The 25,346-nt window shown below is 35.4% G+C and overlaps 1 protein-coding gene across 2 annotated transcripts in view; it reads left to right on the top strand.

Moving 5' to 3' along the window:
• Positions 1-25,140, top strand: part of Qki (QKI, KH domain containing, RNA binding) — a 90,876-nt gene extending 65,736 nt beyond the window's left edge. The window contains exons 4-7 of one of the 2 annotated variants that reach the window (XM_013024556.1): positions 16,286-16,373; positions 18,219-18,518; positions 19,222-21,344; positions 25,127-25,140. In XM_013024556.1, the coding sequence (XP_012880010.1) occupies positions 16,286-16,373; positions 18,219-18,518; positions 19,222-19,265 (432 nt within the window). In that variant the 3' untranslated portion in view covers positions 19,266-21,344; positions 25,127-25,140. Of the gene's footprint in view, positions 1-16,285; positions 16,374-18,218; positions 18,519-19,221; positions 24,579-25,126 lie in introns of those variants that run through there. The other variant, XM_013024555.1, reaches the window with a different exon arrangement.
• The last annotated feature ends 206 nt before the right edge of the window (positions 25,141-25,346 follow it).

Here is a 25,346-nt window from a genome sequence, read left to right as displayed (position 1 = left end):
TATTAGGATAGAATGGTTGTTTAATTTACTGGAGTAGTGATAAACATTTTTATAAGTTCAGTAAACACTTTTTTGTGTATACATTGATCTTTACTACTTACTATGTAATTACCCATCGTTTTATCTGATTAAAAATCTTGCACTCCTAAGATTTGTTAATCTATTTGATAAACTTAATGACCCATAAGTTTAAAACACACACACAAATGTTACATAAGTGTAGAACAGAGGCCATTATGCAAGTCCTTATCAAAGATCTCTTGAGTGTCTGTTGAACTCCTTCGAATCAAGTTCTGTAAGACTGCTGAGCTAGCTTCCTGTAGGGTCTCTGTGATAACTTAGGAAACAAGAGAGGGAAAAGCACTTGCAGAAATTAAAAAGTTCTTTTTTTTTAATCATTCAAGTCTAACTAAAATTCAGTGCAGTTTTTTTTTATCAGTTTGTTTTTTCCCCCTTTGGTGTTTATGTATGTTAATGATATTGGGGTTTGAACTCAGGACCTTTCACTTACTAGGCACCTTACCACTTGAACCATCTCCTTGCCCTGTATCTTTATGCTTTATAGTCGTGTTCTGCATATTAGAACAGCATTTGTTTTAACTAAAATTTTGGCAATTAATTAAAAGTACTATTTCTTTGGATAGCAGTTTAGATAGTCACAGTTAAGAAATGCAACACAGTTTATGTTTTAAGACTTAAGCCAGCATCAGCATCATACATAATTAGGTAAGATACTCAGCAGCTATATGAGCTGTTTATTGTCTGTCCTTAAAACTACAATGGAGTTTTAGTTGATGAAACTACTTGTTAATAATATGTCATGACTTTGGTAATGAAACAGCTTTTACAAAGAGACTCTGCAAGAATAACACCCTCTTTCAGTCTTATAAGAATTCATTGTAGCACAATTCCTTGAAGTAAGGATCTATTCAGTCTTACAAATAGTTCATTTAGCTTATAACACTAGATTTGAGGTGTTGCAAGTATAAAATAAGATATTCTGATCATAGAAAAAAAATGTGTTCCTTAAAGTCTCATACATTTATATGGGACTGAGGGTATAGCTCATGTACTAGAGCATTTGCCTAGCATAGAAGAGGCCCTGGGTTCAATTCTCAGTACCACAATGGAAAAAAAAAAAAAAAAAGAAGAGAAAAACAAAAAACCTTTATTGTTTATGTAGGAGGTCCTGTTTTCAACCTTACATTCCATGAATCTCTCAGAATTTTCCTGTTGAATTTATTGTAGAGCACTTTATATGTGCTTTAAACTATTAATTCTTAAATATTAGTGTTTATCATAATTGAATAAGCTCCACAGTGGCAGGATAATGCATTTTAGATGTTTTACATTTTCCTGCTAAATGTGCATTGTTTTGTTCTATGTAGCCACTGTAAAGTTAATATATGTTGATAATTTAATTCTCTAGGTAATTAAAGTATATATAATTGAAAATGAGTAAAATATCTCTTTCTTCAGTTCAATTATTTTCATACCTCCCTTTAATTTGTTTGCATGCCCTTCTGATGGTTGGTAAGTAGCATCATGTTCCTTATATATAGGCAAAACCTTTATAATCCATCTACTTTGTACTAGTCTAACTTACTGGATTGGCAAAAGTTAAGAAAACCAAATGTCCCTTATTTAATTTGTTTGCAGTTTTAACTCAATTTTTTGACATTTCAAATGTCCTATATTGTTTTTATTAACATGCTAAAAATGTACTTCAATGGTATATTAATGATTCACATAAGTATTTCAATACAAAAGACTATTTCATAGAACTTACTGGGTAGCTTATATTATTCCTTGATTTTCTTCTGACAGTTTTATAATGGAATCTTTAAAAATTTCAAAATTAATCTAAATTATCTCATTTATTAGTAAACAAGATTCCTTTATGGAAATTGCCTTTAAAACTATGTTGACAAATATAGATAGATTTTTTTTATTTCTTAATATTTTATGTCTGTAGAAAAACAATTTTTAATATAAATAAAATACAAAAATACCTATTGATTTTAGTTATGCCTTTAAACTGACATAGCATTAGCTTAGTTTTGAGTAACCCTTTATAGTATATAATATCTGGGCAATTTGAAAATTAGTTTACTTTATGATACTAATATTTTATAAATTTTCCTATTAAAGATGATAATATGCTTGGTTTAAATAACTTTGAAAACTGAGTTTATCATTTGTAGAATTTCAGCATATCTGTGGAGATTGAAAGAAGCCAAAACAATTCACTTCTATTGAGAAACTGTTCACCAGGTTAGAAACCAAGACTTACTTTTGGTAATATAAATAAGAATGCAGTTAGCTGAGTTACCTAATTTCTCATTTGATCACTTGATGTTTGCTCTTCAGCAGTGTCATGTTCTGAACTTAGATACTTTTCAGAGTGACCCTTCACTTCCAAGTTGTTGTTCCTTGGACCTTCAGTTACCATTTCTTCTAGTCTAGAACTCCAGATAAGATGTATATTCAGTTCATTGTCTGTATGCAGTTAAGGCATGTCAGAAACCATATCATATGTTTTTCTGCCTCTTTTGTGATTCCTCCCTAAAAAAAAAAAGCACAGGCATTGCCTAGGAGTCATCTACTTTCATTCCACCTCTATTATGGATAATCTGTCCTGCTTCTTTTCCATTACTTTTCCATCACCCAGTTCAGATTCTTCTCACATTTACACATATCTATATCTTTCCTGTTGTTACAGTTGTACTGAGTCTGTTCCTGTGGTAGTGTTTCTGTCACCACATGATAAAATTATGTAACATTAATAGCTCATGTTCATCTTATGTGTGTTGTATTGCCATCTTGTTTCATACAATTTCTTCCTTATTTAAACCCACACATATTAAAATAACATGCAGTTCCTAAAGCAGTCTGTGTTTACTTAGTGTACAATAGTTTACTTACGTTTTTAGGAAATGAGAATTGGAGATGCTAATACAGTACCCAAATGGATGATGTGTGCAGCGAACAAATCTCTCTAACAACTCCTAGGATATAAGCAATTCTCTCAAATCCTAGTATTAGACACCCTATGCCAATAATATAATACTTATATATTTTTATTGCAATTGAGTTTTTATTTATCCCACTACCTGGGAGCATTTTAGTGGTACAGTACACATGGAACCCATTTCATCATAGTATCTCGTTCCTACTGGCTGTTCCTATATGTAACTCTCTTGAGTTCTAACATAACTAAATATATAGTGCTACTATTATTAAGACAGAACGTGGTTAGTGACTAGATTTTCACAACAAAACAGGAATTCATACTTGAACATACCAGGTAAAAGATACATTCATCGGGGCTGGGAAGGTGGCTCAGTGGTAAAGCGCTTGCCTTGCATGCCTGAGGCCCTGGGTTCGATTCCTCAGCACCACATAAGCAAAAAGAAGCCGGGAGTGGCACTGTAGCTCAAGTGGTAGAGCGCTAGCCTCGAGCTGAAGAGCTGAAGGACAGTGCCCAGGCCCAGAGTTCAGGCCCCACAACCGGACCCAAAAAAAAAAAAAGATACATTCATCTACCTAGGTCTTCTTATGGAAGAAGTTTAAGCTGCAAATGTTAGTTTGAATTGATCTTGGCTAAAAGCTGAAGATGCTAAGGAAAGAGAAAAACCTTAGGACTGACTTAAAGCATTTCAACATAGCAATTCCCAGGATGTGGAGGCATGAAGCACAAAGGAGAAAAACCAGGAGAATAAGATGGAGCAACAATTGGCAGGAGTCAACTTTAGATAGGAGTCAGTCTACAGAGGCAAGAATAATAAGACTGACCAAAGCTGCCAGTTTGATGTAATGTTTGTAAAGTTTGTGTTAATAATCATGGTGAGAAATGATGAGAAAGAGAGACTAAAACCTCTTTGGAAGTAAAAGGAAGAATGGATTGTGTAGAGAACAGTGCAGTTACAGAGATAAGGAGAAAGATAAGCAGTGACTTGTAGAGACATATTATCTGGAGCTTTTTTTTTTAAGGATGAGAGATTTGTTTTCAATTTGGAAGATACACAGTAGAGGGAGAGAGAGATTGAGAGACATTGTAATTGTTCATGAAAACTTTTTTTTTTTTTTTTGGTCCGTTGTGGGACTTGAACTCTGGCCTGGTCACTTTTCCTCAGCTCTTCAGCTCAAGGCTAGTGCACTACCACTTGAGCCACAGCACCACTTCTGGTTTTCTGGTGGTTTATTAGAGACGAGTCTCATGGACTTTCCTTCCCGGGCTGGCTTTGAACTGTGATCCTCAAATGTCAGCCTCATGAGTGGGATTACAGGCGTAAGCCACCAGCACTCAGCATATGAAAACTTCTTGAGAAAGTAACCACACATAGAAAGACACCTCCCCCCCCATCTACCCACAAGAAGACAAAAGGGTCCAGGAAGATGTAGACCAGAGGAGCACAGAAAATTTGTCTGGAGAGGTCAGCAAAGTGAAGGCCCATTGGATAAGGACCTAAAGAACTTTAAGCAGGTCAGTTTGCTGTAAAGGTGAAATTTCTTAGCAGTTCTGAAACAGGTGTGGAGAAATGGATAGAGAGGAGAAAGGAAAAGACTTGAGAAACATAAACCAAAAGAGAGAGCTGTCCTCTCACTTGAGTGTTTGGAATAATTTAAGACTCCTATAAGAGACTAGTAAAATTGAAAAAAAAATGTTCCCTAAAAACCTTACAATCTTTTAGTTTTCTGTAACTGTAAATGGATGTATATTAATATGCAATTGTAGCACTATTTCCATTGGTTGATCAGAATTTCTTCAAAGAAATAAATACAGCTTTGTTATCTAAAACATGACTGTTAGAAGGTGTTTTAATCATCTGCTGAATTTATTAAACAAATACTAATTTATGTGTTAAATACCAGGACCTTAACTGTAGACTTTAAACTGTAATCTCTCCTATAGTAAATGAAGAGATGTGCTCCTAAGAGGATATGGTCAAACTCCACTCATGTTTAAGTTTCCACAGGGTATTGGAACCAAAGGCATAATAACAAAGTTAGCTTTTCTTCTGAGAATTTCAGGAGTCAGAGATTTTTGGGAAATCTGTTACAAAAGTAGGATATAATAAATACAGAGTTACTGTACAGTTACACCAAATTCCTTCTACTTCTGGGACTGAACACTTGCCTTTCTATTCACCACTAACAAGATGTTTATTATTCATGTCAGATATTTAAAGCTCTAGCCATAACAACAGTAATGTCAGTTAAGACTAAGCTTTCGATACTGTAATTCTTATTCTTGCCTGGGTGTGTGCATACATAATGATATTTTCCAAAATGAAAAGTAATGCAGAGGTAACTTTTTAAAACTGTACATATTACCTGCACACACAAATATACAAGATGTAGTAAATACTAAAACTTGGCCATCCTACACTTAGTAACTGCACTGTAGAATTTCTTTATGGTAAACTTGGCCGTCCTACACTTAGTAACTGCACTGTAGAATTTCTTTATGGTTACTTGGCTGGTGTGCTGTATGAGTAGTGCCCGGCACAGAGGGTGACCATCAGTTTACCATTTTTGTAGCCTTTGTGGAACTAGCATATTTCAATGCAATCTAGACAATAATAGATTTTTTGTGAAGTCGGAAATTGTAGTTCGTAAAGCCTGTTTCAGCCTCCACTCAAAGAACTAGCATTTTTTGGCCCATTCAGGGAGCAATTTTTGTTTAGATTTAAAGGAGGGGAAAAAACACACACGCTGAAACAGTGGAATGGCTAAAGGAACTTACTGTCACCTTTTACAGCAAACTAAGAATAGATGACAGGAGAAAAAGCATACCAGTTTTATTAATACACAGGCACAGGGAGTTACAAAGAGTATAAAACTTAAAAGAGGGACCAGAGAATTGAAGCTTATTTTCATAGTAAACTTTAGAGCAGTAGTAAATTATTTTTAGGGACAATACGTGGGCCCTCAGAACAGACAGGCTGGGACATTGTCAGGGCTCTGAGGGTCTTGTTAACTCGGGTTATCTCCAGTCCAGAGTTGGCTCAGTACATTTTTAGTATGTTCCTAGAAGGTCCCTATCAGTGAATTGTTTAAATTCTCAACTTCTTTAACTATCTTTTTCTTTATTCTCTTGCTCTGTGAGTTCCCAGGAGAAGAAAATGTATCACTTTATTAAAGTATATCCAAAGAATATTGTTTATATAATCATATTTTAAGGACTCATTATTTAAAAGAAAAACTATTTAGTTGCTTATTTAATAAAGACGTTATTACAACTATTAAAGGAAAAAGTCTCACTTTTGATACAATGTAGCTGGTACTAAAAATGTTCCCTAGAAAAGTTAACATTTTCGATAATTCTTAAAATATGAGCTCCTAGATTTGGAATGATGCTAGCTAAGCTTGTTTGTAAGTTCAATTTAGTTCAAAAGTTTTTTCTTTCAATTCTTATGTAGTTCTATTACTAGATGACCTTCCAGCAGGATTTGGAGGCCTACTAGGTACTGCCAGTGCCCAGTACTTTAGGAGACAAAGGCTGACTTAGCTATGTAGACCTGACCCTACAACTGTGTAGACCCTACTTCAAGGGGAAAAAATGATAGGATCACTATCCTTTACAACGTAAGAACTTACTGCTGTCACTTCAGTGACATATCACTGATACCTTTTTAGAAATGCACCAGTTGTGTAACCCTCTACTTTGCTGTTCTCAACAGAGTTTGTGAGACATTTCTTGGTAGCCTCAGCATGCCCTGGCCTTTTCTCAGCATTTGTGTTAATCCTTTGTATATCTTAAACATTCCTCCTGACCTTGAAGTCACAGACTGTTTTTGTGGTGGCTTATCAGTTTCATTAGTTCTTTGTTAGAATCCTTTGGTCTATGGCTTAGAGAATTTCGATAGAATTCTCTAGTTCTAATATTGCTCTCCATGTTTTATTGTTTCCTCGATACTTTCCAATTTGCTTTTGCCGATAATTAAATTCATAGACAGAATCATTGTCACATTAGTGGAGATGTTCTTAATTTTCAGAAGATTTCGAAATGCAAGCTGAACAGTAACCACAAAGAAAAGACATGGCCCAGACTCAAAATGACTGAGAAGGCTGCTAAATGTTAAGATTATAGGTTCTTAAGTAGAGGAGCTTGTTGCGCATACACCTTTCCTGTAAAGTGTGGTCCCACTAGTACTAAGGCCGTTGGCTCATGTATGATCCTGCTTTTAGGTACAAGAACTAAATAGGTGGTTCTTAGTTTTAGTTGTGCATTTGACTCTTACTTTAGTAGTCAGCTCCTGTACTTTGCCTTTTTGCTATTTAAGGTCTATTTTAAGTGCTGTCCGGATTGGTCCTTGGCAAAAAAATAGGTTCACTACCTCTAGAGCAAGAACTGTAGGTACAGATGACCAGGTCTTATCTGCCTTCACTCATAGAGGCCAGATGCTATCAGATGATTTGTGAATGAATGTCACCTTGCCTTCCTTTCCTTACTTTGTCCTGCATTAACCTGACTCTGAGGTTCAGTTTTAATTATTTGTATTGAAAATGGGTCTTTTGAAATAGCATGCAACAATAAAGGAAAAGTTAAGATGGGAAACATCCTTCATTGCCTTCAATGTCATCCTGATGACTACATCCAAAAAAGGTTTCAATGTAAGTGAAAATGGCTGTAGTTACTTAAAATTGTGGTGTACCAATAGCTTTTCTATACTCTTTGAGATCATCAAGATTGTACTTAATAACTCAGAAATCTCAGCAGTATCTCCTAGGGGGAATATGGAGTTACTTTGAAGTGACCTGTAAGTAAGAAGGACATTCTACCTCTGAAGTCTTGTAAAAACGACTGGGGTTAATTAAGTTTATCATAGATCTTCTTGGGAGAGAGCTCAGTACACATAGTTAACCTATCTACTTAAAACCTGTACTTGCTGGCACCTGTGGCTCATGTCAGTAATCTTAACTACTCAGGAGGCTGAGATCTTAGGATCACAGTTGAAAGCAAGGGAGTGGAGGAGTTAACCACCAAAAAGTTGTAAGTGGAGCTATATGTATGGCTCAAGTGGTAGAGTGCTAGTCTTGAGCAAAATATGCTCAGGGACAGCATCCAGGCCCTCAGTTCAGGACTGGCACCAAATAAATAAATCTTTTACTTAAACTAAATTACCTAGAAGTAGCAGTTGTCACAGAAAGATAACATAGACTTTTGTTGTGAATGAGGTTAGTGATAGAAGAGGAGGGTTCATATATACCAATCTTAAAAATTCAGGTTGTAAAAATTATGATATAAGCCAGGCACCAGCAGCTTACACCTGTACTCCTAGCTACTCAGGTGGGTAAGATCTGAGGATTGAGGTTCAATGCCAGCCCAAACAGAAAATCCTTAAGACTTTTATCCACCAGAAAACCTGAAGTCACACTATGCCTCAAAGTAGTAGAGCACTAGCTTTGAGCAAAAATGCTCAGGGACAGCAATGAAGTCCTAGTTCAAACCCCACAACCAAAAACAACAACAACAACAGCAACAAATCACTTATATATATACACCGTGAAAATGATTCATGTCTCAAAGAGGAAAAAAAATCTGTCCTATGCTACAATGTGGGTAATTGTAATAACACTGTGCTGAGTGAAATAAGCTAGTCAGTCACAAAAAGGAAAGTATTACATGAGAGAGCTAAATAGAAATCACAGAAACAGGAGATAGAATTGAGTGTCAGTGGTTGGGGTAGGGAGTGATGGAAGTTCTGTTTAACGGCTGTAGTCAGTTTTGCAAAATAAAAAGATCTGTGGAGACAGATGCTTATGATGCTTATGACAATTAAAATGAACTTAATACCACTGCACTGTTGGCAGAAATGGCTAGGTAATATATTTTCTGTTCTATGCATTTTACCACAATAAAGAAAATTTTAATGTAAAAAAATTCAGATGGTAGAAAATGGACATAGAGAGCCACTTGGCTTCTTACCACTCAGGAAAACAGAAAGCAGCTAAGTGTTTCAACTGATGGCAGCAACAGAGGAATTGAACTTGTACTGAGAACTGAGAAATAAAAAAGTGGGCAAGCCATCATTCAGATTTAGAAGTATTATAACCCTAGGGCTGGGACAGAATAGAAGAGGTGAGTGCTGTTTGTAGCTCTTAGGCACTTTTTTTTTTTTTTTTTAAGTTGAGTGTGCTGACACTGGGGGCCTGGATGCTGTTCCTTAGCTTTTTTACTAAGTCTTTTACCAGTTCAGCCACAACTCTACTTTAGGCTTTTTGGTCTTTATAAAGTTCAAGAGTCTCATGGACTTTCTTGCTCAAGCTGACTTGAGATCTTGAGATCTCACTCTTGAGAAAGCGATATATGCCAGGTTGGAACAGACCTCTGGCGTCTAATGGCTCAGCTGAGTCTGGAACCAGCTAGTGCTGGCAGTTTGTGATGGAAAGGACTATACAATGAGGCTAGTTCTAGGGGTGCTAGGAACGAGATGTAGGAAGCTAGAGACCACTGTCTGGCAAGTGTAGAGCCGAGAAGAGCTCCACAGGCAGGGAACTGGCCCTTCTTCACCCATCCATTTCTTCGGACTTGACTTAATATCCCACCCTTGTCTCATTTGAGAGCCTTCTAGGAAAAAACAGCTGGCAAAATAGAAATACTTGTAGAACCCTAGACCAAGCATTTGAAAGCATATGGCAGATGAGTTTGAAACTTAATAACTACTGCATCATTTCAGAGAAAAATTCTGAATTGTGAGAGCATAATTCTTCTACTGGCTTTACAGAATAAGTCAATTTAAGGTTCACCTGACATCCATTTAGATGATAAAAATCAGGCATTTCAAACCTAACCTTTCAAGACAGAACTTGTGATTCCAACTTGTTTTTAATCTCATTAAATGGAATAATCTATTTTATTGATTAATGCAAAAAGTAAACATTCTTTATTTTCTCCTTTTCCCTTATCCCTTGCATCCCCCTGAGCATCAAGCCATGTGATTTCCAGTCTTACCTTACTCTAGCACAGTTCATTGTACTTTGTCCAGACAGTGAGGCCTGCGGCCACTGTCACAAATCTTATCCAGGCGGCCAGCAATCTATGTATCGGATAACAGGGTGATCCTTAAAGACAACTTTGTCACTTCCCTGTTTAAGACCTTTTATTTCAGTTAAGTTCTGACAAGACAATTGATGGTGTTTATTAATACTAAAATCCTTTGGAAAATTTAGTCCCTATTTCTCTACTAATTTGTTAAGCTTGTATTCCCTCAGAAAGTTAGTTATATGTTTTTGATGTTTCAGAAAACCGTTTTTTAGCTGTTTAAGTTTGTAGAAAAGTAAGGACCCAAAAGTAGAAAAGATGAAATGCCACACACCCATGTGTGATGAATCCTCCTGTGTCCACAGAAAGTAACATTGTCAAACTAGGATCATCAGAACAGTCTGCACTGTGAGAGAGAATATCATTTAGGGCTGGTGAAAGGTAGAATAAAAGGTAGAATAAATGAGTTGTTTCTCTAGCCTGTCTAGAAAAGCACTAGGACTATTCTAAAGGGCCGTGAAAAAAAAAATGTTTTGATTGCATAACTGTAAATCTGGCTAGTTAAATTGTTCAATTTCTTGGGTGCTAAAACTAGTTTGAACATCTCATAGGAAATCATTTGAGTTTTTAAAAAATAAAAACTGGTTTAGAAATACCCATTTTATTTTAGTTCTTTGTAGTAAGTAAATAGTACATTGTCATAGTTTTCTGTGTATAATTTATAGTTTTCTTAAATTACTAATAACATGGCTTTTATCATTTCTAGTATGAGATATTCAGTGAAAAGATAATTGCACATGAAGGCATTGCATCATTGACAAAGATACAATGTAATTGTCAAATGGGAGGAGTTTGAATCCATGTACTTTTGGTTTGGGAGCTAGTTTTGCGGTGTAGCCTTCTGCACCATGGGATAAGCTAGGCTGCCCAAGGCTCAGCCATAATACAGTCCCGCCTTCATTCTAAAGAACAAAAACACCTAGATGGGAGGCTTGTATCTAGTTACTGAAAAGCATATAAATCCTTCTTTAAAATGTTAGAACTCTTTACTCTTATACATAGCCTATTTCTATCACTTTCACAGTTAAGCATAGCTTATGACATACTTTCATCTTACTGTGAGGTAGGTATAAGTTTAAAGTTATATACATCCTTAAATCTGTCATCTAATTATAAAACCCAGAAAGGATACTTACAATACATCTTTATCCCACTTAGTGTATTTTTCTATGTTATGAATAGATTGTTAAGTATGTTCTTTTAGACCCTATTAGAGATGTTATGTCATCTGTGGTATATTTTATTTCTGAAACTCTGTAAACCTCTAAATTTAATTTCAAGACACTTCTGTGATGCCTGAGGTTTTGGCTATTAGCAAGTGTTTATTTTTAGCCCTTGTGTCTCAAAAATGAAGTTGTTATTCATAGTGCTTTCTCTTTATAGCATATTTCCAATGTAATTCCTCTACTCTGTGACCCAGAGTATCTAGCCACTGCTAGATAATTAGTTAAGATAAATGAAAAAACATACATTCACAAAAAAGTCTTGAATAGGTATTTTCATGGTGTCTTTATTTGCAGTGTCTCAGAATCAGAAATTGCCAAATGGCTGTAGCAGAAGCATTGATAAAATATTACTGAGCTATTAAAACAAATGTATTACTGCTATCCACAGTATGGGTGGAAGATTGACACAAAAGTTATATTTAATTTGCTTTTGGCAAATTGAATTTCAGTATGAGAGAAATCAGATGGTTGGTGTATGAGGTCCAAGGAGATTTGGTTATTGGGAATGTTCTATCTTGATGCCCATTCATAACAACCAATCCCAGTGTTGCACAAGGTAAATACTTAAGGAATGAGAAGGTGATTGCAGAGAATCTCTTGAATTGAGCAGCGTACTATATGATTTTATGACTGACCTTATACTGGTTGCATAAGAGCATTTTCCTTTGTTAAAGACCACCATAATGACAGTTTGCCTCATGAAGGTTAAATGTGTTTGTGACTTTGTCACTATCTCACAATACTGTGAAATTTGTGACGTTTATGTAATCACTTAATCATAATAAATGTAGTATGTTGGACCCCAATTGAGTTTCTATAAGTACTTTGGGAAATGTCTAAGTAAAACATACAACTCCAGGATATCATTTTTGATCAAAACTTAAAGAGAAATCTCCAGTCTTACTATAGAAGCTTTAGGACTTCTGAACCATAGAAAAAACTTAATAGCATACACCCTCAGTAGTATTCAGGTAGGAACATAGACCAGACTTCTGCCAGGCATTACGGTGGAATCACCACTCCCATGTCTGCAGGTATTTTAGAATGAACTTCATTGTCTCTTAAGGCAAGAAGCCTCCACTCTTGGAATACAGTGTTGGAAGGGTGGAACTCATACCATATCAAGCCATCTGATTCAAGTTCGAATGCTAGTTCTGCCAACTGACTTTTGTGATTTTTCTGAGGAAGTGTTAGTATAGCCTTCTGTAGTGTACCAAGGCCTACCATATTGTCATGTTACTGTCACGCACAGTGACAACATCATCAGGTGGCTCAAACACCTGATGGAAGGTTTGGTAGTTCAGTTGTTAATCTTTTTCACTGATTTCTGCCCTGTTTTGTCTTGCAAAAGATAAGACTGCTTATATGTACACTAGCAGGCCATACATGCGTTTCTTGGGGGATTTTTTTCCCCCTTGATTTTGCATTATCAACTAAGGAGTAGTTGTTTTGGTTTATGTTTAATATCCAAAGAACGAGCTGAGTTCAGATATGTTTTTAACCATGTTCACTCTGCACCATATTGTCTTTTTCCTGGTTTTGATAGAGGTAAATTTGCCTTCTTGCTGGTATTTTCGCATTTGCACTACTTCTTAGTTTGGCTGGAGATAAACATTCCTAAAATGTTTGTCTAGAGTTTAATATGTAATATTTTTTATTCTTCTCTTACTATAGATTTAAACTTATGTCAGCTCTTGAAAGGGAGATGTATTAGAATTTGAACTAAGGGCTTCTAAACATTGGCTCAGATTTCTTGCTCAGCTGGTGCTCTACCACTTCATCCATACCTTCAGGTCTGCCTTTGGGGAGGGGTGGCTGGTTATGGGGCTGGATTTTTTTTTTTTTTTTCACAAAGCTGGCATTCTACCACATAAGCCACAGCTCCAGTTTCAGCTTTTTACTAGTTAATTGGAGGTAAGAGTCTCAGACTTGGGTATGGCCATTATCTCAGCCTCTTCAAGAGCTAGGGTGACAGGCCTGAGCCACCACTGCCATTTGCTCTGCTTTATGATGGAATTTTATCACATTGTTTTGTCCCAACTGGCCTTGAACCATGATCTTCATCTTAGCCTCCTGAGTAGCTAGGATTACAGATGTCAGTAACTAGTGCCTAGAAACTCTTGATGAATTTAAAATTCTAATACTATTATGTTTCATTAACAAATTTAATTGCATTTAATGATAATGGATTTTTAATTTTTCCCATTTACTATTTTTCATCTTCATACAAGTTGATGGGGCATAAACATACAATCATCCCAAATGTACACAGTATCTTCTTTCTGAATACTGCACAGTAGGCCTTTTAAAAGTTGTCAGTGACATGAATAAATATTATTTTCATAATGTTTTCACTTCTCTCTCTTTCTCTTTTTTTTGCTCAGTCATGAGGCTTGAAATCTGGGTCTGGGCACTCTTCAGCTCAATGCTAGCACTCTACCACTTGAGCCACAGCTCCACTTCTGGTTTTCTGGTGGTTTATTGGAGATGAGAGTCTCACGGACTTTCCTGCCTGGCTGGCTTTGAACCATGATCCTCCGATCTCAGACTCCTGAGTAACTAGGATTACAGGTGTGAGCCAGCAGCACTTGGCTTTCACTTGTCATTTGTTAAATTACTCACCAGTTACATTCACTCCCAGTTAGAGCATACTATTTCCTGTTTTAATGCTGAAGACTCTTACGTTATCACAGTTGTAATGGAAAAGAAGGACTGAGAAGTTTAACTTGTCCTAATTTAACCTCTTATTGAATCTGCAAGAAACAAAATTACATCAAAAAAATACATTATTGAGTCACTTTCTTTTAAAAAAAATTTATTGTAAAGGTGATGTACAGGGCAGTTGCAGTTGCATAAGTAATGAGTACATTTCTTTCTGAACAGTGTCACTGCTTCCCTCCTTTTTTCCCCAGTTTTTTCCCTCCATATTCACCTCCCCCACGTTGTATAGTTCATTTTCAACATAGTGTCTACTGAGTATCACTGCTGCATTAGTTTACCCTTTGTCCTACAAACTATCTAAATATTAAATCCTGGGGACATGGTAAAAAATAAATTGAGAGGGACTTAAGTTCCATCCCTTCCACCGTGTTCAGGGGCAGACTTTGTAAATAGTTCTTACTGTGGTGAGTAAATGCTTATTCTGTAGGACTTAGACGTTCCATGCCAATCATTTAAAGGGTAAAGCTCAGCAAATAATTTGGAGGTGAGTACATGGTGATAAGGCAGTGATAAATGATAGATTCTACAGAACAGATGCCGTTTAATGGGCAAATGGATCCAGAGAATGTTTACACACACACACACACACACACACACACGTACACAATGAAATTTTACTCATCCAGAAGAACGATATATTATTTTCAGGAAAATTGATGGACCTAGAAAAAAATGTTACGTGAGTCTCTAGAGAGACAAAAAAACAACAACAACACATGTTTTCTCTCATGTCAAAGTTGTGTGTGTGTGTGTGTGTGTGTGTGTAAAAGTTTGGCATATCCCAAGGAGAATTTAGTTGTGTAACTCCTTTGCACAATTACCTCATAGGTTAACAAAGTCAATACCAGGAAGCTGGAATATGTGTTATTAGGGGGTATGTGGTCAAAGGAGGGCAGGCAAGTTAGTGGAAAGGTGGGCAAATGCAATCATATCCATTGTACATATGTAAAAATGGAACTAGATAAATGGGAGGGATGAGTGGTTTGGGAGAGATGAAAAGAATTATCAAAGGGCTGATCAGTATGCATTGTATTCAGAAACTGACATGCTAAATTGAAACCCCTTTGTACAGCTATCTAAGGATAATGAGACAAGGAGGGGAAAGGAGGAAGGAAGGAGATCTCTCCAGTGAAGCTCACTTTGAGAGTATTGATATTGAACAGTAATTCTAAACTTCTATTCTGAAATCATATAATCTGCCCCCTAAAGAAAGGTAGGACATAGGATTTTAGAAAAAGAGAGGGTGAGAATAACATGCAGAGGAGTATTGCAGTGGAGGAAAAGTGTATAAATGTGCACAGACAATGGAGTGATATGGTTAATGTTAGGTTTGTGTGTGAAACGGTAAAAAATTAATTGGTCAACTGAAATGATAGTTTGAGGCCAGATCATAGAAATCTTAATTTGTTTTACACTTTCTGATGGTAAAATTATGAAAGGGTTTGAGATATGAGAATGTTGAGAAACATGGTTGTGTTTTCAGGTATTTAGTCTTGTCCGCTCTGTATAGATTGTGTAGATTGTATATAAATTGAGTGGTAGGTACCATTAGCAGAATGTTTCATTAATGACTAGAAAAGGCAGATGAATCTAAGGCGAATATGGAAGGCAAACATGTTCATGATCACAGATGATACTGGCTTATGTCTGTCTTAGTAGCATAGCTATTTAGTGCCTTTTTACTCTTTTAAATACTTCCATCATTTGCATAGTAAATCATGGTAGCTTTAGAGATAGAGGGCCATCAACTTACTCACACTTGCTAATTATACTGAAGGAGAATGGAGGTAGTGCATAAATAAACATGCAGAAATGCAAGTTTTTTTAATTGTATAAATTAATATTAGAGTTTCACTAAATTTTCCTTTTGTTGAGTTTAGATTAAAATATACTCACTTGAATGCCACAATAAAATTTTGTTTCATTGTGGTGTTGTAAATGTATGTGTTTTTTTTTAATGATACTGAGTTTTGGCCCATATATAACACATTCAGTTTTAATTAAAGGATTTTGGGAGAACTATGTATCAATATAACTTGCCTTAAAATTAGTTTTTCAAATAGATATGTAGCTGGTGACTACTGGGAGCATATTACGTAGGACATACTATCACTGAGGAAAACACAGGATTCATAATGTCAAAATCCTTGGTGTTTCCATCTTTTTTTTTTTTTTTTGGAACCACTGGCTATAGTAACATTTTCTATTGTAAGTCAAAGGTTCTATAGATATATATGGATGTATGTGGATAGCCACTAATGCTTCTGCTCTTGTGTTTCTTTTACAGGCAGAAGGAGAGGATAGCCTGAAGAAGATGCAGCTGATGGAGCTTGCCATTCTGAATGGCACCTACAGAGATGCCAACATTAAATCACGTAAGAATGAGGCTGAGGCCCAGGCTCACAGCTGTCTCAGCTGTTTTGTCTATAGACCTTTGTACTTTTGGCATCATAGCACATGAACAGTTAGATTGACAAATTAAAGTAAACTGTATCATTTAATATGAGACCAACAGTCCCCCCCCTTTTTTGGAGGGTATCTATTATGGGTCTTAAACTGAGTATCTGGCAATTGTCCTTGAGCCTTTCTATATTCAAGGCTAGCACGCTATTAATTGAGCCACAGCACCACTTCCAGTTTTTGAGTGGTGAATTTGGAGATACGAGTTTATTGGGGACTTTTCCTGCCAGGGCTGGCTTCAAACCACCATCTCAGATCTCAGCTTCCTAAGGAGCTAGGATTACATGTGTGAGCCACCAGCACCTAGCCCAACAGTCCCATTTTTAATATGGTAATGAACTATAACCCTCTTGGTTTTATTTTTTATGTTATTTTAGCACCAGTCCTGGGACTTGAACTCAGAACCTGGGTGCTGTCTGAGTTTTTGTGCTCAAGGCTAGTGCTCTACTATAAGAAGCACACTTCTTTTTCTCGTTTTCTGGTGATTAATTGGAGATAAGTATCTCATGGACTTTTCCTTTCATGGGCTGTCTTTGACATGATCCTCAGATATCAGCCTCTTGACTAGCTAGGATTGTAGGTGTGAGCCACCAGTACCTGGCTGCCCTTCGCTTTATTTTATGCTAGCATATCAAAGTTTTGAATTTGTAAGTTTTTATTGTTCAGATGAAATTTCAACCTTTAAATTCAAAGGTGTCTTTGAAGAAATGTCTTATTCTGTTAACTACATAGATAAGGCTTTCAGCTTACTTTGTTGTACTTAATGTAGAAGACAGAATGTATCTGACTGAAATGGCCCTTCTGTTAGGTTCTTTTCCTTCCCCTGGCTTGCATGTTTCCTCTCCAGTATTTTTTTCCCTATTAAGTTCAGATGTGAGTTCACAGAGATCAATGTGTGGGGAACATTATACTCTATTCCCCTTGGTGGACTTGTACATCAAAGTTTTCCCCATGCATATTTTTATAAGGTATTGAGAGGAGCGATAGCTTTTATAAGCTATTGAAAAGATAGCTTTTTATATTAAAAAAAAAGAAACTGATGTGAAATTTGTCATTTCAAACAACCTAAGATTTACTCGCTATTTATATGAAAGTAATACCATATTTAAAATAATACTTTTTTAAGGAAACTCTCAAATGTTAGCTAACACAGTCAATTTAGAAGTAGTTACTTTACAAGTGGTTGACTACAGTTAACTCATGAGAAGTGAGAATATCGTTAATAGTCATGAGTTTAGAAAGAGGATGTTTTGTACTGTTATGAAGTAATTACTAAAGATTCAGTTTATTTGCATCTAGTGGTTATTTGCCTTACTGTCATGAAAAAATGTTTTATTGGAACTCAAGTTACACTGTAGGATGTACCAAGACTGGGTTTCTGTGGACTCTAACTACACATTTTTTTATAACATCTTTTAATACAAATGTTTTCCTATGCTTTTGCATGCACCTTTAGTCTCATTAAATCTTATAAACATATATCAGATACAGGAACTAAATATAACATTTTGGTAGTCTCATTCATTTTTTTATAGTGCCTTATTTTTTTTGCACATTCTTAATCTGATTGGGAAAGGGAAGCTGATTGCATTTGATTGGTGTACTTTGGCATTTTTGTGTGATCAGTGCATGTACTAATGATTTCCTTTTATTTTTCTCCTTTCCTGCTTTTTCCTTTCTTTTCCCTACTCCCCTCTCACTTTCCCATATTTTATACTGCTATCCCTATACTTCTTTCTAAATTTCTTTGCTTACTGTAGCAGCCCTTGCCTTTTCTCTTGCAGCAACTGCCCAGGCTGCTCCAAGGATCATTACTGGGCCTGCGCCTGTCCTCCCACCAGCTGCCCTGCGTACGCCTACGCCAGCTGGCCCTACCATAATGCCTTTGATCAGACAAATACAGACCGCTGTCATGCCAAACGGAACTCCTCACCCAACTGCTGCAATAGTCCCTCCAGGGCCCGAGGCTGGGTTAATCTACACGCCCTATGAATACCCCTATACATTGGCACCAGCTACATCAATCCTTGAGTACCCTATTGAGCCCAGTGGTGTATTAGGTAAGTGCTTGTGTTTAGGTGCTTAACACGTTCTTGATAGATTTTGTTGCCCCAGAGTTTGACTTTTTTTTTTTGCAGTTTTAGAGAGGCAAGATAAGTTTTCATTAGGAAATGCTAAAAACTGAATCTGATTTTATTTCAGTTTCTCACAATTTTCTTACTAAGTAACTGCACCTAATATTTGTGCAGATTCTCTTTGATAACTTATATTCACCTCAGTTGGACAAATTTGTTGTGTACATTTTAAACAGGAAATACTTCACATTTGACATTACTGCAATTCTTGAGTTTTATTTTGGTTCCATCCATGTCATTAGTTCCACCTCCCAAAGATTTCTTTGTTTTTGTAGAGGTAATTAATTGCCAGCTGAAATGTAAAGTTCTGTGTAGAGCTATTTTTGAGATTTCTCTAGTGTTTATATTATTGTGCCCTTACATATATGTGATAAGTTAAAATGGGACCAGGTTAATGCTTGTTGCCTTAAAAGGTTTTTAAATTGATGTCTTCTGAGTCTTAGTTAACATTAAACATAACTGATACTCCTGATTTCAGCAATACATTGTGGAATAGATGAATAAATTCTTCATTACTAAATTAGTCACACTGGAGGCAGAAATTAAAGTCTTACTGTAAACGCTTGGTTTTACATGAACAAAAAGTGGTGTGCTTGAAAAAGACATTACTGATGCCTTTTTTTTATAGAGTGGATTGAAATGCCAGTCATGCCTGATATTTCAGCCCATTGACTTGCTGGATGAAGGACTAGAATACAGCAGCTGTTATAACACGACCAGTCAATGTGGAACAAACTGTTTCCCTGCAACCCCTTTGTTTTACCAGACAGATTCTTTGAACACTTTTTTCCTGACTTGTATATGACCTTGGTGCTGCATGCATTCTGTTGACTTTCAGGACTTTGATCTTTTAAAGAGTTCCCTCCCCCTCCCCCGGCAATAATACTGATTGATAAACAAATTGAAGATCTTTAATGAACTTGGACATTAAGATTTAAACTTGAAAATTCATTGTTCAGTTAAAGAAAGCCACATGCTCTGTATGTTATCTGTGTGTGTGCATGCATTCAGGTGCCTTTTGTTTTATGAACAAATACATTTTGTTGTACATGTTTTCCATCTACATCATTGTATAAAGTAATTACAGGTCAGAATTATACCACAGAACTGTTGATTGGAACGCTTGTTTCTGTTGCTCATTTCTTGAAGCATTTTTAAAATAACATGTAACCTATAACCTTATTTTTAAGTTTTTCTTCCTATTAATACCCTATCCTGTGGCCCTGTGCATGCTCTCCTCCTTCCTCCAAGAACTCCTCTCTGCTGCACCCACAGCATCTGTTACTGAGGAGTTAGAACTCTTGACTTCTTACAGGTCTGGGGCTGTTAGCCACCAGCTGTTATTGCATTATTTTCAATGCAAGATCTCTTTGGTTTTGCCATTGAATTATACTTGTATATGGTTAGCTTATCTAAAATGACAAAGGGGTGATCAACCAGTTTACTGCTTAGAAACATCAAGAGGCACTGCTATAAAATTTGTTTCTCCTTGCGAACCATGTTTCTCTTTTGTTGGAAAAAATTTTAATGATAAAATCTTGACTATTAGGCAAAGTTAAGAGTAAAATGCATAGATACGTAACATTCATAAGGTGATTAATAATAAATACTAAATGAAAAATATCTCATAACCAATGTTATCTCTCCTGTTGCCACCTAAGCAGTAAAACATGATATTGACCCCCTAGAGGATTGAGGAAATTATTTAAAATTGCTAAGTTACAATATAAATTTGCACACAGATAACATGCATGCTATGTATCATATCTCACGCTCAATTATTTTAAAAGAAGCAGTGCCCTTCAAAACAGATGCAGACAAGTGTGTTGGTGGTGGTGAGGAGATTGGTATTAGCATCAAGTCTTCATTGATGACTAATTTTTAATTCCGTTCCTTTTATCTTTAGGTATGGCTTTCCCAACGAAAGGCTAAGAATTCAAGAACGGTCTTAACCGAGCCCTCATCAGATCTGAATTTAACAAATGCTTAGTCTCAGCAGCCTCCGGGGAAAAAGCTTAGCCTAGCAGTCAGTGACTTACTTGCACTTTTTGCACATAGATATAAAGTAAAATTATGTTATTAATTTGGTTTAGTCTGTAATACTACAAAGTAACGGTAATTTATAAAGGAGTGTACAGGAGTATACTGACTGCTAAGTGTACTACACTGTTTGCTTTACTAATCACCTAATTCATTGCAGTTCATACTTATTGACTCAAAGTTTAAAACCACAATCTATAGGCTTTAAGAATGGCTTTTAAACTTTCTTAAGTGATAAACTCTGGAAGTGGTCTTAAGGTTAGCACATAATTGTCAGCATTAAACGTGGCATTATTTAAGTAGTCCTACTGCAAGAAAGGCACTTCAGTGAATATGTGACTAGTAAAGCGCAAATATGTTTGGATCTAATAAGAGCTGATGAAATGCTGTAACTTGGGGATTGTAAATGAATGGATAAGATAGGTTAAGGCCAACATGTTTGAAATGAATGCAATATTAATAGATACATAGAATATACATGACATTACAATTAATTTTAAAACTACTGTGCCTTAACATGTTTCTTAAACTTTTGTAGTAAACGAACATTTGAAATCCATTTTGATAAACCTGCTGTTAATGTGTTTCCCATTATGTATGTTTCTAACTCTGTCTTGGTAATTGCAATCTGACTAGGTGCGGTGGCTACTAAAGTTCGAAGGCACGATGTGCGTGTCCATCCTTACCAAAGGATTGTGACCGCAGACCGAGGTTAGTTTAGTTCTGCAGTTCTTGTTTATAAGAGATGCGTTGGATGTCCATAAAATTTGCAACACCACACCTGGTGGAAAAAAAAAAAACAAAACTGTTTACCTGAATACCATTTCTTTTCCTTTCGGAAATTCATTTTAACAATTCACAGATTTAAGGGCTGGGGTGGGTTTTTTCCTTCCTTCATATTTTGACTTATTAAATCTATTATTATATGCTATGATTTATTCCTACTAAAATGTAAATTAGCCAATTTGGGGAATTACTAAATTTGTATGCTGCCTTAACTATTTTTAATAATTACTTTTGCTAAATTATTGCCTTTTTATTGTTCCAAAATTTGGGGTTGGTATTGCAAAATGACTGAATGGATGGTGCTTTATTGAAAGAAGTAAAGGAATATATGCCTGCTGTGTACTTTTGGAGAAAACTGAAGATTCAGTTTCAATTTTCTTTACTACAAGAAAACCTTTGAGCCACTGTTTAAACACAAGAGTGTAGATGCCAAGTACTTAGCTGAAATCAACAGGTCAGGACTGTGAAGATACTGTCATGTAGTTGGACATTTTAATGTAAATTAGAAAATCAGTTCCCTTTTATTCTTACATTCTCTTGCCAAAATGGATCCTTTGATCTTTGTCATTTGCTGCTAAAATATATTATCTGAAGGTAAACCATCTCCTGAAGATCTGTGGTATATGAAATCCTTTTTGACTAACCTGTGACTAGACCATAAGTCTTCATTTTTCTCCTTTTCAACATTTTCAATTTGTGTCCTATATATACCCTTGGACTCTTTATTATAAAGTATTTATGCTCATGAGGAGTGTTATTTTCGGTTTATTGACATTGTTTTTGTTGATGTTTTTAAGTTTGTTTTCAGCATGAGATGGTAGGAAAAGATTTTTTTTAATTATGGCACATTTATTACCCATTAATTAAATTAATCAAAAAACCATAATTGTGGGAAAATAACGAGTTTATACTCTACTATACATCCTCTATGAAAGACCTATCCTGCTTTACCTGGTTATCTTGAACGCTGATCATAAATACTGGACTGGACACAGCTGATGATGTCACTAGAAATGCCTTTCCAAAGATGCTTGATAAAATTTCATACATGCATGATTAAAGAGCCTCTGAAGACTTTTTAAAACTAATGTATACATTATTTGTAATCATTTTTTCAGTGAATAGACTCCATACCCAGCAGTTTTCCATTAACATATAGTACTTGTTGGCAGATATGCCAAGTGTGAGCATACAAACTTCTCTTAGAGTGGAGTCACTAGGATTTGAAGCTATATTCATACTGTTAATGTCTAAAGTAGTTCTACAGAGTTTTTTAAAGTATTTTTTCTTTAGTTAATTGTTACTCCCTGTATACTATTAGGACATTTCTCATAGTTTTGTTTTAACACACTAATTATTGGGTTTCTTAATCCAGTTCCTTTAGATAGTTGGAAGATACTAAAGGAAGATTATATTCTATTTCGAAAATGACAATACATTCCATGCATGGCTCTTATTTGTATTTAATTGGTTTTTATTAATTCACATTTTAATTTAGAATGCAATGTCAGCAAACCGAAATGCTAATTTTTTTAAATAAGTAATGGAATACTTAGAGACTTAATTTCACTATGCACTCATGGGTCTAAGGAGATGCCTGAAGTCCTTCACTTAGATATTTTATGATACTACTGTTTTCTCTATTTTTGAGGTTTCTTTCATAGTTTCAAAACATTGTTTTGAAGAGGAGATTATTATAAGCATTCACTTGATGCAAGGAAAGTCAGTCTTACACATATAACCATGTAATTCTGTATGAGCCTAAAAGTAACTACATGGTTGACAAATACCTTGTTCTTTACTAAAAATAAGCCCACCTCTTTACATACTTCAAACCTGAATTTGAAACTTACAAAAGACCAACTGACTTTATTTGTATTGAACTGTAAGTGATTTTGCACAATTGATATACCTGTATGTACTATAAAAGGCCAAGACTTGGCAGAGGGTGTATTCTAGGTATATATAAATTGATTGTTTGCTTTGTTCACACTCAAACATCAGAAAAATTTCTGATTAGTGATTTATAAAAAATATAATAAGATACTTAAACATTTTTGCTCAAAAAGTTAATTAGAAGCCAAAAAAGCTTTAAAGATTCCCTATATGTTGAAGAATCTGTGAAAAGGTAGTGTGACTATATCATGTTAAATATTTGTTTCCTCTTTTGATTTGGAATAACATTTTTAATTTTAAATAAAGTTCCACTTCATTTTCAGGAAATTCAGAAATGATTTAGTCACATGAAGGATATGGTATTTTTTTGGTAGTAGTCACTAACTGTCCTAAATAAATGATTCATTGAAGAGACTATTTTCATTCTGTGAAGGTAAATCAGTCCATTAAACATATGATTTGAAACCTGGTGGACATTACACCTGCTGGGTTTTGATTTTTGAAGTGGCACCGAATCTCATGTTGCACTGAATACCATTTCATTCACATCTCCTCTGCCTTAGTTGCAATGGCAACAGTACAGAAAATTCTGTTTAAACCTCAGAATATAGTAGAAATAATTAAGCTGTTGAATGAGTCTTAAAAACTGTACTACTGTTAAGTGGACCAAGTTTGGTGAAGCAGAAGGTGACAGGTTGCTTAAGGAAGGGACAACTCAAGGACATTGGGAATAATGACTTTTCCACTTGAGAACTACTTTTATGTTTTACTGTAATTTTTTTTAATTTTTTGTTCTTTTTGTTATTTTGCAAAGGAAAATAGTATTTACAGGTGGCTTCTTTTAAAATATAAAATTATAAAGCAGGAATGTATATGAAATGTCAGATTTTATTGTATTTGCAGAGTATTAGCTTTGAAATTGAGTAAAGAAAGCTGTTTGTAGTTTTAAAATGCCTTATTGGTATCAGTTAGAAATTACTTCTATTTTTTGATGTACTTAGAGCTCTTTGAGATATAGAATTTTAAATGGCAGGATTTTACAGTGTTTACATGCAAGTGCATTTTATAAGTGTTCTATATGTGTAAAATAGTATTTTCAACTGGAAAGCGTTGGCCAGGGCCAAAGGCCTGGCCTTTTTCTGGTTCCCATGATGTTGCCTACACTGCTAGACTACAGTATTGCTTTGTATCATGAGGCCAAGAAACTTCATGTTGTTTGTAAATAGAATAATTGAAAAAGCAATAAACATTTATTGAACAAAAGAAACCTTGTTTGGCCCAGAGTTTATGTTGAACCAAATTGTTCATAGAAATTTTAAGTATCTTTAGATTCATTTCTGTTGATCATCAATTATTAATAATCACATCCATCATTAATAGTTGCTTTATTGCTTGCATCTGAGAGAATACTAATGCTTAATAGCAGTCAGATACTGATAACTGCACTGACTGTTCAAAATTCTGTATACCAAACCTATTTATTCATTGTTGTTTTCCAATTCCTTCATTGACTGCTACTAACTATTAGTTGTTAGTTGTATTTTATTTCTATTTTTTTCTGTTAACAAGTTGATTTTTTTTTGTGGGAGTGGGTTCTTCTTCATTTGTTCAAATCATGATATGAAATTGTCATGATTTTTATTGTATTCTGTAGATGGTGTCAATCAGTTTGTCAGAGTTAAACATGCTTTTTTTTAATTAGTTGTGATTAGTTTTTCATGTTGTCATTAAGCCGTCACTAGCTGAAACTAATCTCTTCTCTATCTTTTCTTTTCTTTTTTTTGTTTTGTTTTTTGTTTCTAACCACCCAGCCGCCACCGGCAACTAACCTATGACCTTCTGACCTCTGAACTCTTCACCCAATGATGACCTGACCATGCCTGCCTGCTGATCAGTTAACTGGTAATCGCCTTTGCTTGCCTGTCGTCAGTGCAGCGAGCTGAGGCACTTGTCCGTTCGTCTTACCATCTAACCAAACAAAAGACAAAGAAATTGTCCTCCAACTCAGCTTTTTTTTTCCCTCCCTTGTTT

Source organism: Dipodomys ordii, unplaced genomic scaffold (genome assembly GCF_000151885.1).
Source record: "Dipodomys ordii isolate 6190 unplaced genomic scaffold, Dord_2.0 Scaffold77, whole genome shotgun sequence".
NCBI lineage: Eukaryota > Metazoa > Chordata > Mammalia > Rodentia > Heteromyidae > Dipodomys > Dipodomys ordii.
This window is presented reverse-complemented; position numbering and strand designations above follow the sequence as displayed.